The sequence below is a fragment of the Schistocerca nitens genome, chromosome 9 (assembly GCF_023898315.1).
Source record: "Schistocerca nitens isolate TAMUIC-IGC-003100 chromosome 9, iqSchNite1.1, whole genome shotgun sequence".
In the NCBI taxonomy this organism is placed as follows: domain Eukaryota; kingdom Metazoa; phylum Arthropoda; class Insecta; order Orthoptera; family Acrididae; genus Schistocerca; species Schistocerca nitens.
Window position 1 is genome coordinate 239,537,253 of NC_064622.1, and position 14,843 is coordinate 239,552,095.

Here is a 14,843-nt window from a genome sequence, read left to right on the forward strand (position 1 = left end):
CATTCCAATATCTCAGGTGTTTCTTCCAACTGTTTAGCTCTTTCTACCATGAAACCAAGATGGAATAATATCCAACCTAGTTCTACTGTGCACTGCTGTAGATCAACTTTGGCATGATGTTTAATCAGGAAGTCTAGATCAAGAATGATGTCCCATGGATGGCAGAACATCCACACAAATTCAGAAGTCTCCCATTCCCACTCAGAAACCCAACAATGTAGAACTGAGAGAATTCCCATTTTTACCACCCACACTACTTAACCCACAGTATGGTGGGCTCCAATTCACTGTACTCAATTTATTCTGGATAGCCATGGATACCTGTGAGCTTGTATCTAACAACAACTAACATAACATTTGCTTTATACAACAGAACAGACAAATGTCTGCCACTAATTTTGACCAGAGTGCCACATAGTGAAACCTACCAGGAGTCCTGCTGAGTGTTCACACCTCTCCCTGCAATGTTTAACACAGGGGTGTGAGTGTTAGACTGATTCCACCATCTATGAGCCTAAGGACATTTTTCAACACATTGCCCCTCTTGCTTGCACCCCTGATATTGTAGATTTACACAGAAATGTTGAATGTGTGTGGCCAGGAGCACCACACTTACAACATGTAATCTTCACATTAAACATTACCTGCTTGTCCCTTGGTCTAATTAATTAGTCAATTTCAGTCAAAGTTATTGCAGTTGCCACAGCTTCAAGCTCGATTCCCAGAATTTCCATGTGTACTTTCCATGACATTTCAGATGGCAGGCCTGCAAAAACTTGCCAAGTACCCACTGTTCTGCCTTCTGAAAAATGGCTTTAGTGCGATGATCATAACTTGTTTATTCATACATATTAACATTTATTTTCCTGATACGGTCCACAAAACCCCCTACTGATTTTCCTTGTTTGTGCTACACCATCAAGTTGTTCACAATAATGTTATGAGGTATTCTTCTTCCTATAAATATCCACTAACCCTTCCTGAAGGTCTGTGAGGGCTGAGCTTCCTGCAATTTCTCATTGCTCATCACATATTACCTAGCATTCCTCTACCTATTTTAAAGGAGCTACACTTAACAACATCATTCCAATTCCGTAATTTCATGGCCATACGCAAACTATCAATGAAGACAAAAATATCTTCCCTAGATGTACCATAAAAGGTGCCACAAATGAGTCCATACTAGCTTCAAGGATAAGTGAAGGTGCACCCGAAGATGATCCTTTCCTTCTTCCACCCTTCAAACAACTCACTTCCCTACTCAAAGCATCAATTCCAGCTCCAAGCTTAGTTACCTCATTTACAAGATGCTGAATTGTCTCCTTGGCTGTTGTTTTCCCAGAGACTGCCATTTCATTCACCACTACAACCACAAGAGTATAGTATACCCAGATAGAAAGGAAAGGACAAATACAATGAAACAGGCCTAAAACAAAACATTGTTGTCAGCACTTGCTTGAAAACATGCACTGAATGCCACTGCTGCTGATCCTACCTCTCTTCCATACCACACTGGATGACTATTTTCAGCTCCAGCAAATATCCTGACACCAATATTCTAATAGGCTTTTACAGCAGGGCAGGAGTGGGCAAGTGTTTTTATGCTGGAGGATGCTGATGGAGCTGATGAAGAAGGCAGCCAATTAGTTGAAAGAACATTTCGCTGAAGAACATGAAGCAACATGGTTCAACACATCTGAAAGAGACAGACTGCAGATGACAGGAGGTGATCCTTGGGCTCCAGCATGACTGTGCAGACATACCAACATAGGCATTCCCCATGGATGGTAGCGGAAACTTGGCTAACAAGGCATGATGGCACATGGTGGGTGATGGCTACTGGGTGGAGGGATGGCAGCAAGGTGATGTTCATGTGCAACGCAGTATCATAGATGCGGCAATGACTGACACGGGCTTTGCATTATGAGATGACCCAGCTGTGATGAGACCAGGATGGGCTGGTCCTAGAGGTTTTAATCTCATTTCCATATGCTGGCAATTGTAGAAGACCCCTGTACTGAGGTCACACTGGAACATCTGGAGCAGAGTGAATAGCCTGGCATGGCACAACCAGTGGGTTGGTCAATCACACAGTGGGAGCCCATGCGATGTCCCTCTTGTTGACACACAGAAATGCTGAGCGCAGAAGCATTGTATCTGCTGATGTGCTAAGCTGGCAGCGCAATGGTCGATACACTGTGGCATGGTTTTGTTGCTGAGCTGCTGTCCCAGCTGCCAGTTTCTATACCTTAAATTTACAACACACCAAGGCAGATAATCTGAGTCACAACTTTTTACTGGACTCTGTCATTCATACGATTTGTAGTACTTTTGAATAACAGCTTACCACCCACAAAGTAATGATCTTGAAGAACTCTGGCACTGAACCCTAAAACCTGCTATCATGTGTCAGGGAGGGGGTCGACAGATGCCCTGCCATATGTTCTTTTAGATGTGTGTACTGGTTAGAAATGTCACAATTGCCTACTGACAAAGAATTAACATAGTGTGTCCACACTTCAAGGTACCACACCTGGAGGAGCATGGATACCAAAAAAGTTTCAACAACAAAGCTTTGCAGGCCAGCTACCATGTAATGCTGCATGATAGTACTGTCCACTGACATTACACCCACTCTACTTAGGTCCCTGTAAAGTAACTAGACATGGTAACAATAACATTGACATTTTGTTGCATGGCAAACTGACTATTGCTATGGTCAACAGACTAAAATCGGCATGGACCCTGCTCAACACCACAGACATGCCTAGGAACATCAGTATCAGTTCTGACCAAGGAGATTTCAGTCAAACTAATTGGCAGCTTTCTCCTCATGGAAGGACAACAAGATGAGTGATGTGTCCATAATGACTCACCCCCAGAAGCATTTTCTTGCCTATACGAACTTTAACTGGATGTTGATTCATATTCCATTGCTTCCACATTTTCAGCGGATGTGATTCTCAAGGTCACTGCTGCTAAAAACTGCACTGAACCCCACCTTCTGCCACTGGAGCAACAAACAGACAGTGTTTTGACACCATCACCTCCATCACTTCAGCCTCAATCACTTGCCAGTACCAGTCTTCATTCTCATTTTGGTTGATACCATTAGTTACCCCATCACCTCATGCAACTGATCAGGCAAGCAGCCAGTCACAGAATGGGTGAGGTTGCACTCCTCTTTGAGGCTCAGCAGCATTGTATGAGTCTAGCAATATACCCTCTCACCTTTGGAAAAAATCCACACAATTCCAAAGACTGTGACAGTTGTCAGGTGTGAGAATGATCACCAGTCAGCTTAACAGCTCATGCATCTAAGTTTTTGATAAGGACATATACAGAAGAATGGAAAAGAAAGTTAGGATGTGTTATATGACAATCGGTTTGACTTAGGGAAAGGTAAAAGGACAAAAGGGGTGGTGCTGACAGTATGGTTGATAATGGAAACAAGACTAAAGAAAAATCAAGACATGTTCATATGATTTGTTGACCTGAAGAAAGTGTTTGACAATGTCAAATAGTGCAAGATGTTCAAAATTCTGAGGGAAATAGGGATAAACTATAGAGTACATGAGCCAGGAGGGAATAATGAGAGTGGAAGACCAAGAACAAAGTGTACAGATTAAGAAGGGTGTAAGTCAGTGATGTAGTCTTTCAGCCCTATTGCTCAGTCTATACATCAAAGAAGCAATGAAGGAAATAAAAGAAAGTTTCAAGAGTGTGATTAGAATTCATGGTGGAAGGATATCAACAATAAGATTCACTGACAATGTTGCTATCCTGAGTGAAAGTGAACAAGAATTACATGATCTGCTGAATGGAATTAACAGTCTAATGAGTACAGAATATGGACTAAGAGTAAATTGAAGAAATATGAAAGTAATGAGAAGTAGCAGAAAAGAGAACAGTCAGAAACTTAATATCAGTATTGGGGATCACATAGCAGATGAAGTTAAGGAGTTCTCCGTAGGCAGCAAAATAACATGTGAAGGATGGAGAAAGGAGGACATTAAAAACAGACTAGCACTATGTGAAACAGGCATTCCTGGCTAGGAGAAGTCTACTAGTATCAAACATAGGCCTTAATTTGAGGAAGAAGTTTCCGATAACATACGTTTGGAGCACAGCATTGTATGGTAATGAAACTGGAACAGCAGAGAATCAAAGCATTTGAGATCTGGTGCTACAGATAAATGTTGAAAATTAAGTGGACAGATAAGATAAGGAATGAGGACATTCTGCACAGAATCAGGGAGGAAAGAAATATATGGAAAACACTGACAAGAATGAGTGACAGGATGATACAACATTTGTACATCCGTTAACATATCAGGGTAAGGACATAGGCTGCCAGATGAAGAGGCTGGCACAGGAGAGGAATTTGAGATGGGCCCATTATTGTTTTTAGAACTTACCCACACTCCACCTCAATCATACAGTTTAAATTTTAATCAGTTATGTTTTGGATGACAGCAGTACTGTGTTGCCGTAACTGAAAAAATTCAGATGTCTCACAGCACAACATCATCAAAGGTTTTAGCATACATGTTCTTCTGGAGCTGAAAGGTTTTGCCTCCTGCAGTTCTACAAGACATTTCATTTCAATGCTGACTTTAGTGCGGTTGTAATACATAACTTGAAATGGAAATAGAACAAACGAATCTTTACTCTATTAATCATAAGGGAATTAGGCTGGTGACGAGTGCTCAATCACTTGGCCTAACATATAGTTTATGCTCTGAGACCAGTGAGCCACCTCTCCCAATGGGCAACTACTCTTCTTGGTGAGTCATCAACAAAGGGTCTTGGCACTACCATAATCATTCCCATGCAACAATGCATTGAGTTTTGTATTAATGTTACAATTTACTGTTTTATGTACTAATAGATCCAAGTTGGTGGATATGCTTGAATGCTCCATTATTTTTCCACACATGATGTTGAAATCCCACATTTCTAACATGTATAACAATCCATAACCAAGGAAAGGAAGTGCCTTTATGTTTAGAACAAAGGGATGTGTATTGTGGGTGATGATACTACAAATTCAGCAGTCAGTTTGCCTGTATCTCAACAGTAATCTCATCAATCTTCCTTGTGGCACACAGCTCACACACTCTTTCTTGTTTATCCCTCCAACACTAGTGATTCTCTAATTTGCTCATTCCTAAATAGTTGAGATATGGACTAAGAAGAAGAAGAAACCCTGGTAGACCCAATGACACTAACCTTTGAAAATGGAACAGAAGTTAGCCTAATGCCTAGAAGTGAAGATGATGATGAAGTTGAAAGATGATTATAGGGTCAGCTCTGTATAGGATGATCCCATTCAGCTTAAGAGAACTCAGCAAGGAAGTAATGAATGATTTGGGGTAAAGACAACCAGCTAGTCTATAGTGATTTATGAGTGCAGAAAACATCAGCTGTCTCTTCATTGGAAGTAAGTAAAACAATTTGAGCAATTAACTTAAAATATGGTAGAACATATTACAGTTTCTATTCAGTTCTCTGTGTTTGTTTCTGTGTAATGGTCACGAATTTGTTCTGTCCACTTAACACATTCAGTAAATAAATAGGATGTGCAGAACTGGATATTCAACTATCATTATCTCCACCCAATTTCTGTTGTAACAAAAAAAAATCCCCATAGTATCCAATGAGTACAATATCAATGATTCACAGAATCAGTCACCTCATACAAATAACCATAAGTAACAATCTGCAGGGATATAAAATGAAATAATCAGATAGGTTCAGTCACAGGTAAAGAAGATAGCTGACTTTGGTCCATTGGTAGACCAGTAAAGAAATGCCATTATCTACAATGGAGAATATTTACAAAACATTCATCTGAACCATCATAGAACATTGCTCGTGTATTTGTTACCCATACCAAGTAAGACTAAGAGGGCATATTGAATTTATGCAAAGAAGGGCAGCACCAGTCTGTCACACTATTATGAGTGCGTCGCAGAGGTGCTGAAGAAACTGAACTGGCAAAGCCTTGATGACAGATGCATGCTAGCCTGTTTGAAACAAACAGTCAATGGTTGTACTGCTGGTCCACAGTGTCCAGTGGGCCCATTGGAAATCTAGACCGGCAGAACACCCTAGGACTGTTTGATGAACAAGTATGTCAGGAATAACTGAAAAATCATATCCTGTGAAAGCTTACTTAGAAAGTTACAATAATAAACTTTAAATAATAAATCTAGAAATGCATTAGAAATACTATCTATTAATACTGTGGGGATTGCAAAGCCAGTGTCTGAATAATTACAGAACACACAGAGGTCTTTAAGTTATCAGTCTTCCAATACTTGAAATGTGAATAGAATGGCAAAAAATCCCCAATAACTTGTACTATATGAGGTATACGTTTCACAGTGATTTGCAGAGTACAGATGCTAATACAGGTACCTCATACCCTGCATAAACACATATTTTTGAAAACAAGAAAATCATTAGTCAGTGGGAAGATAAATTGTATGAAGTAACTAACAATAATTTGTGACCATTCTGGGATTTACATAATATGATCTGGTGGGAAATCTGAGAAGTGTGTTTGCATATTGCAACTTGCTTAGGCATAAAGGCCAATCAACATATCATGTTTACATGGAACCCCATCTCTAAATCATTTTTAATGTGGTATATTTTATTTGCTAACAAAAGGATAGCCTTGTGATTTCACTCATATTATTAGCAATTTTATTTGAAAATAACTCAAATGTTGTGAACATATTAAAAGTTTGTGTTGTGTTGTATCTCATTTCTAAACTATTAGGGGAGAGATGTTAATGTGTTAAGTGAAGTGAATGGCCCATCTGCTTTTTCACCAAATGATCAGCCACTTACAATAATTTGCAGTCTTCTCTCATCTTTCCTCAAATTTTTTCATAACCATGTCTTTGCTCACTTAAATAACTAAGTTTTTTTTAAAAAATATACTTAATGTTTCTTCAAATATTGTGCAATTTGTTTTATGATTTACAACATTACTGCTACTTTTATGATTTTACATAATTTGTGGAAGAGTTCATCAATAGTTGATAGTAGCTACTCATCAGTGTTGATGTATTTCTTGATAGTTGGAGGTTCTTTTCTCAGTATGAGATTTATAAACAGTAATAAATAATGCAACAAATGAGCCACTACACCAATTTAATGATGACATACCATTAATGTCATGTATGAAAGAAACAGCTAACAAGTTTTAATGTACCTTGTTAAAGTCTTGAATTGCCAATACTCTATTAGGATAATCGGATTTATTCTTCCAGTAAGGGACCATATCAGCAATGTTTGTATCATTTTTGGGCAGGTTCTTTAACTTCACCTCAATAGCATCTTTTCCAAGTACTTTTGCAATATGCTCCATAATGTTTTCAGTGAATGCAATACCTTCAGTAGTACCTGCAAAATAGAAATGTATGATGCAGGTATTTAAAACTCCAGAAAACTTACTTAGTTCCATTAAGGAGTACAATCATATTACATTCACCAACATCTGAAAGGGTAAATTACTTACAGACCATTATGGAAAAATGGAAACTAATATAAAACAATGGAATGTAACAATGCTGGAGAAGGAAAGTTGCTACTCACCATATAGTGGAGATGCTGAGTCATGATAGGCACAACAAAAAGATTCACACGGTTATAGCTTTTGGCCATTAAGGTCTTTGTCATCAGTAGACACACATACACACATGCACACACACACTCAAGCAGACGCAACTTGCACACATGTCTGCAGTCTCAGAGAACTGAAACCACACTGTGAGCAGCAGCACCAGCGCATGATGGGAATGTTCCCATAACCCTCCTGGCCTAACCTTCATTAGTCACTGTCCTCACCCATCCAGTCCCCTCCCTGTTCCCATTCCAGCACTACACAGCCATCATTTGGTAGTGACTGATAAGTGGGTAATAATCAAGATTTGTGTTTGGAATAAAACGGATTAATTATATGCACATGAAGTGTTGTGAAACAAAAACCTTGATGAAGTACTATATTTAACCACACTAATCATTGACTTTTAGAGGCAAAAATTTCTAATCAGTGAAGAGTGAAGAATCAGAGGATTATAACAGAAAATTTCTCTTCAGGGAAGAGATTGGATGAAAAACAACTGAAAAAATGGGATATAACCAGACCAATGGATATGTTATAGTATTGTTGTAAGATAACTATCATCAACCATCTTTTCTTTCTGTGTTCCTCAATTGCTCTCTGAATTCATAGGTCTGTGTAACATAACTTTTACTCATCATTTGTATCTCTATTATTTTCTTCTTCCCTTATTTATATTTGTCTTTTTTGCTTCTGGTAACAAAAGCAAGAAATCATTTGTTTTTGCATATGTTTTTCTGTAAGTTTAACTAGATCTGCTTTAGTTATGATGACTTATAAGGAATATAATGGTCTTTTTCTGTCATATACATCACTGAAGGAAAACAATATGCCAGGTTAACTGACAATGAAGAAAAGTACTTTACTAACCTGGAGCTCTACACCAGGTGTTGCATGGTATATCTGTAAAGACAACACTAGCTGTCACTTTCCATGTACTTGTGTCATAGCAGTTTGGCAGGTTAGATAGAGTAAAAAGTACAGGATGATCATTGAGTGAATCCCCAATGTTATGGTATGTGTTTCCTTCCAAATACATTATGGTTCCATCATCTTCCACACCAACCTAAAAGGAAATAGAGATTTTATTTAGGCAGTTACTGAATTTAAATTTTAACACATAGATATAAAACAGAAAAAATACATTCCCTTAACATCACATCAAGTTTCATGGCAATCCTCTCTTTCCCTGGCATCTGTAAGACAGAAGCCCTACGGAGATTAAGTCATATTTTTAAATAATAATACTATTGTCATGATCCATCTGTTGCTTCCTTATAACAGGTGGTTAAAATTTAAATGCAGATACTCACAGAGGTACAGTGTGGGCTACAAAAATTGTATGGCAGTGAAACTTGGTACATATTCTAATGTGTTACTGCAGAACCAATTTATGCTCACATGCTCATCTGCTTCACATCTGCTGTGCAGCGAGCTATGTTAATTTAAGTATTAACTGTATTTTTCTTACTTGTCACTTCTTCTTCCATGTGTTTTTGCTTTTAGGAAGCTTTAATTTTCGAGTACTAGTAACAGTGTTCCATAGATTTTGTTTTTGTTTTGAATACAGTCAGAGAGGGTCCCTTTAGTCAGCTGTAGTGCTAGTAGTGCTACTGTTTGTTTTGAATACAGTCCAGAGACAGGTAGTGCGTACTTTCATTGTTTTCAACAAGAAGTTTCTAGTAACCCATAGTTTAGTCAGCTATAAGCTGCCTTTAGTGAATTAGCAGTCTAGTTAAAAGTTTATTAACTTTATACAGTAAATTGATTTCCTAGGATGGATAGGATGTGTGACTGCTGTGTACAGATGCTGGAGGAGCTGGCCACTGTTTGCGAACAGCTGAACGTGTTGAGGGCCACGGTTAGCTGTCTTCAGGCTGCTGCCTCAGAGTGAGGCAGCAGTGGGGTGGCTGGTGCGTCGCATGGTACACCGCAGGTGTACATGCTTCACCCACGGTCTTTAATGTCGAACATCTTCGTGGGTACCGGGCGTGGTTTGGCCTCTCTCTCCCCAAGGGGAGGGGCGGTTCAGCGGCGTTCGCGGCGCACAAGGTGGAGGGTCAATGTGGAGGCTGGCCATGTGGCATCGCCTGCTCTGCCTGTGAGTGGACATGTGGCTGCTCCTTCAGCAAGGTCCGAGCAGGCACACGGGGGGAGGGGTTTATTAGTGATTGGGAGCTCTAATGTTAGGTGGGTGATGGAGCCCCTTAGGGAAATAGCAGAAAGGTTGGGGAAGAAGGCCAGTGTTCACTCTATTCTGCTTGCCAGGGGTCTCATCCAAGATGTGGAGGAGGCCCTGCCGCCAGCAATAGAGAGCACTGGGTGCACCCGACTGCAAATTGTTGCTCATGTTGGCATCAATGACTCCTGCCGTCTGGTTTCAGAGGTCATCCTCAGTTTGTACAGGCGGTTGGTGGAGTTGGTGAAGGTGGAAAGCCTCGTTCTTGGGGTGGAATCTGAGCTACCTATTTGTAGTATCGTTCCCAGAACCAATCGCGGTCCTCTGGTTTGGAGCCGAGTGGAAGGCTTAAACCAGAGGCTCAGACAATTCTGCGGACATCTGGGGTGCAAATTTCTCGAACTCTGCTATCAGGTGGAGAAATGTAGGGTCCCCCTGAATAGGTCAGGCGTGCACTATACGCAGGAAGCGGCTGCAAAGGTAGCGGAGTACGTGTGGAGTGCACATGTGGGTTTTTTAGGTTAGAGAATTCCCTTCCTAGGCCTGACAAGACGCCTCCTGAGAAGCGACAAGGTAGTAGTAGGCAAAATGCAGCAGGGAATAAAAATATTAATATGGTATTAGTAAACTGCAGGAGCGTCTATAGAAAGGTCCCAGAACTGCTGTCATTAATAAACGGTCACAATGCCCACATAGTATTAGGGACAGAAAGTTGGCTGAAACCGGATGTAAACAGTAATGAAATTCTAAATTCAGATTGGAATGTATACCGCAGAGACAGGCTGGACAGCGAACGGGGAGGTGTGTTTATAGCGATAAAAAGTGCAACAGTATCAAAGGAAATTGACGGAGATCCGAAATGTGAAATAATTTGGGTGAAGGTCACTGTTAAAGCAGGCTCAAACATGGTAATTGGATAATCAAAATATCCACGGGTGTACTGCCGGTCTACAGTGTCCAACGGGCACAATATTTCGGCGATCATACATGTCGCCATCATCAGGTGAACTGACGGACTGAGCTCCTGTGAACGTGCCGGCACGGAGATCCGTACACTATGGCTGCTCAGGTGGAACGGTCGCGGCGGCGGCGGATTTAAATACCCTCCGCCCGCGGCGCGCTCACTCCGCCGTCCGCGCCCCGCGCCACGGTCGCGCGGTGGAACAGATTGCGACGGCGTCTGAGATGACGTCGGTGTGATGGCTCCGTCCGCCGTGGTCGTCACAACTATACATTTGCTCGATTTACTCTTGATTAACCCAATCGCTGGTTCCCAAGCCTTGCTAAGATTATAGCCACAGTCACGATTTATGAGGTCGTCATTGGTGCGAATTTCGATGGCCTCTCTAACAACGCTGTCCCAGTATCTCGACGTCTGTACCAGAATCCTCGTGCGTTCATACTCCATAGCGTGATTTTCCGACAAACAATGTTCAGCGACCGCCGACTTGCTCGGATACATCAGTCGAGTGTGCCTCTGGTGTTCACGGCATCGATCCTCAACGGTACGCATCGTCTGACCAATATACGACTTGCCACATTGACACGGAATCTGGTACACGCCGGCCTTCCTCAAACCGAGGTCATCTTTGGCGCTCCCCACCAATGCACGAGTTTTATTCGGAGGACAAAACACCGTTCCGACCCGGTGTTTCTTCAAAATGCGGGCGATCTTTCCCGAGAGTGCGCCTGTATATGGGATAAACGCAGTGCCTACCTCCTCCCTCGTGATTTCATCCATATCCACAGGTTGTGCTGTAGTGGTTGGGCGGAGAGCACGTTGAATCTGCCACTCTGAGTACCCATTTTTTCGAAATACAGTTCTCAGATGTTCCAATTCCTGGGGTAGACTCTCTGCGTCAGAGATAGTGCGCGCCCTATGTACTAGAGTTTTAAGTACCCCATTCCTCTGTGAAGGGTGGTGGCAGCTGTCTGCGTGCAAATACAGATCAGTGTGCGTTGTCTTCCGATACACCCCGTGACCTAGGGTGCCGTCAGGCCTTCTCTTGACCAAGACGTCAAGGAAAGGTAGTTTACCCTCCGTTTCAGTCTCCATAGTGAATTTGATGTTGGGGTGTATGGAGTTTAGATGTGTAAGGAAGTCAAGGAGTTTATCCATACCATGTGGCCAGATGACGAAAGTGTCGTCCACGTAACGGAAAAAGCAAGTAGGTTTCCATTCGGATGACGACAGGGCTTCCTCCTCGAAGTTCTCCATGTACAAATTCGCTACCACCGGTGAGAGTGGGCTACCCATGGCGACTCCCTCCGTCTGTTCGTAGTATTCTCCATTAAAAAGAAAATACGTGGAAGTCAAGACATGCCTAAAAAGTTCAGTGGTCTTCTCGTCAAACTTCTGACTAATCAATTCTAGTGACTCTCGCAGGGGTACCCTCGTGAACAAGGAAACGACGTCAAAACTCACCATGATATCTGACTCACCCAACGTGAAGCTATCAAGGCGTTTAACAAAATCCACGGAATTACGGATGTGATGAGGGCATTTACCCACGTAAGGACTTAATATTCCCGTCAGGTATTTGGCCAACAAATATGTAGGTGCCCTGATGTTGCTGACAATGGGGCGTAATGGTACCCCCTCTTTGTGAACCTTCGGGAGTCCATATAGTCTAGGCGGTACCGGACCTTGGGGTAACAATTTCTTAGCGTCACCCTCCGGTAATTCTGCGTCCTTGAGAAGCGACCTCGTCTTGTTGTCCACCTTCTTTGTAGGGTCAACGCTGATCTTCCGGTAGGAATCGTCATTTAGCAGGCTCTGCATCTTATCAGTGTAGTCCTTATGGGAAACAACAACTGTAGCATTGCCTTTGTCAGCCGGTAAGACAATTTCAGAGCGCTCCCTCAGATCACGAATGGCCGCCCTCTCTTTACTAGTGATATTTGACTTCATCGGCTTGGATTTCGTCAACGCACGACAAGTTTCACGACGTATTTCCTCAGCTGATTCAGGCGGAAGTCGAGCTGCAACCTGTTCAACAGCACTAACAATTTCTGCGACCGGAGTGAACTTGGGGGTGGGAGCGAAGTTGAGACCTTTCTGCAAAACCGAGACCGCATCATCACTCAACACCATGCCACTCAAATTGATGACAGTCTTGCCCGGAACCTGCAGAGATGGTTTGTCAAGGAGACGTGAGAACTTAGCTGTTTGACGTCCCGTTGCCTTCTTATGGGCGGAATCAGCTGCAACCCAGGTGACACCATCAATCCAATCCCAGGAAAAAGAAGTGAAATTACTAGCCAGTTGCAAATGTAGTTTGAGTAATTCCTGTGAGATAAACTCAAGGCTCCGGCGGGTGAAATGCACTCTCTCACGTACCAATGCGAGGCTGGCTCGTTTCTTGATTCTCTTAGCTGCTGCAGAATCGATGTGATGCATAACCTTAGCAAAATTTGGAAAAACGTTCTCGGAACGACAAAATGGTAGATATCTAAATAGATGACAGAGGGATAGAGAAACAATTAAAATCACTCAAAATAGGAAAGGCCACTGGACCTGATGGGATACCAGTTCAATTTTACACACAGTACACGAAGGAACTTGTCCCACTTCTTGCAGCGGTGTACCGCAGGTCTCTAGAAGAGCGTAGCTTTCCAAAGGATTGGAAAAGGGCACAGGTCATCCCTGTTTTCAAGAAGGGACATCGAACAGATATGCAGAACTATAGTCCTATATCTCTAACGTCGATCAGTTGTAGAATTTTGGAACACATATTATATTCGAGTATAATGACTTTTCTGGAGACTAGGAATCTATTCTGTAGGAATCAGCTTGGGTTCCAAAAAAGATGATTGTGTGAAACCCAGCTCACGCTATTCGTCCGCGAGACACAGAGAGCCATAGACACGGATTCCCAGGTAGATGCCGTGTTTCTTGACTTCCGCAAGGCATACAATACAGTTCCCCACAGTCATTTAATGAACAAAGTAAGAGCATATGGACTATCAGACCAATTGTGTGATTGGATTGAAGAGTTCCTAGATAACAGAACGCAGCATGTCATTCTCAATGGAGAGAAGTCTTATGAAGTAAGAATGATTTCAGGTGTGCCACAGGGGAGTGTCGTAGGACCGTTGCTATTCACAATATACATAAATGACCTTGTGGATAACATCAGAAGTACACTGAGGCATTTTGTGTATGATGCTGTGGTATATCGAGAGGTTGTAACAATGGAGAATTGTACTGAAATGCAGGAGGATCTGCAATGAACTGACGCATGGTGCAGGGAATGGAAATTGAACCTCAATGTAGACAAGTGTCATGTGCTGTGAATACATAGAAAGAAAGATCCTTTATCATTTAGCTACAATATAGCAGGTCAGCAACTGGAAGCACTTAATTCCATAAATTATGTGGGAGTAGGCATTAGGAGTGATTTAAAATGGAATGACTATATAAAATTAATCATCGGTAAAGCAGATGGCAGACTGAGATTCATTGGAAGAATCCTAAGGAAATGCAATCCAAAAACAAAGCAAGTAGGTTACAGTACACTTGTTTGCCCACTGCTTTAATATTGCTCACCAGTGTGGGATCTGTACCAGATAGGGTTGATAGAGAAGATCCAATGGAGAGCAGCGTGCTTTGTTACAGGATCATTTAGTAATTGTGAAAGCGTTATGGAGATGATAGATAAACTCCAGTGGAAGAGTCTGTAGGAGAGATGCTCAGTAGCTCGGTATGGGGTTTTGTTGAAGTTTCGAGAACATACCTTCACCGAGGAGTCAAGCGGTATATTGCTCCCGCCTACGTATATCTCACGAAGAGACCATGAGGATAAAATCAGAGAGATTAGAGCCCACACAGAGGTGTACCGACAATCTTTCTTTCCATGAACAGTACGAGACTGGAATAGAAGGAAGAACCGATAGAGGTACTCAAAGTACGCTCTGCCACACACTGTCAGGTGGCTTGCAGAGTATGGATGTAGATGTAGATGCTGGAAAAAAGAAGATTAGTTCCAATTTTGGACACAAATTGTGACTCTGCTTTTGTGAATG

General features: G+C 41.9%; 1 protein-coding gene across 1 annotated transcript in view; it reads right to left on the reverse strand.

Annotated features, from left to right (window-relative positions):
• LOC126204155 (xanthine dehydrogenase-like) overlaps positions 1-14,843 on the reverse strand; it is a 316,025-nt gene that overhangs the window by 41,825 nt on the left and 259,357 nt on the right. Inside the window, 2 exon segments of the mRNA XM_049938563.1 lie at positions 7,229-7,419; positions 8,510-8,705. Coding sequence (XP_049794520.1) covers positions 7,229-7,419; positions 8,510-8,705 — 387 coding nt within the window.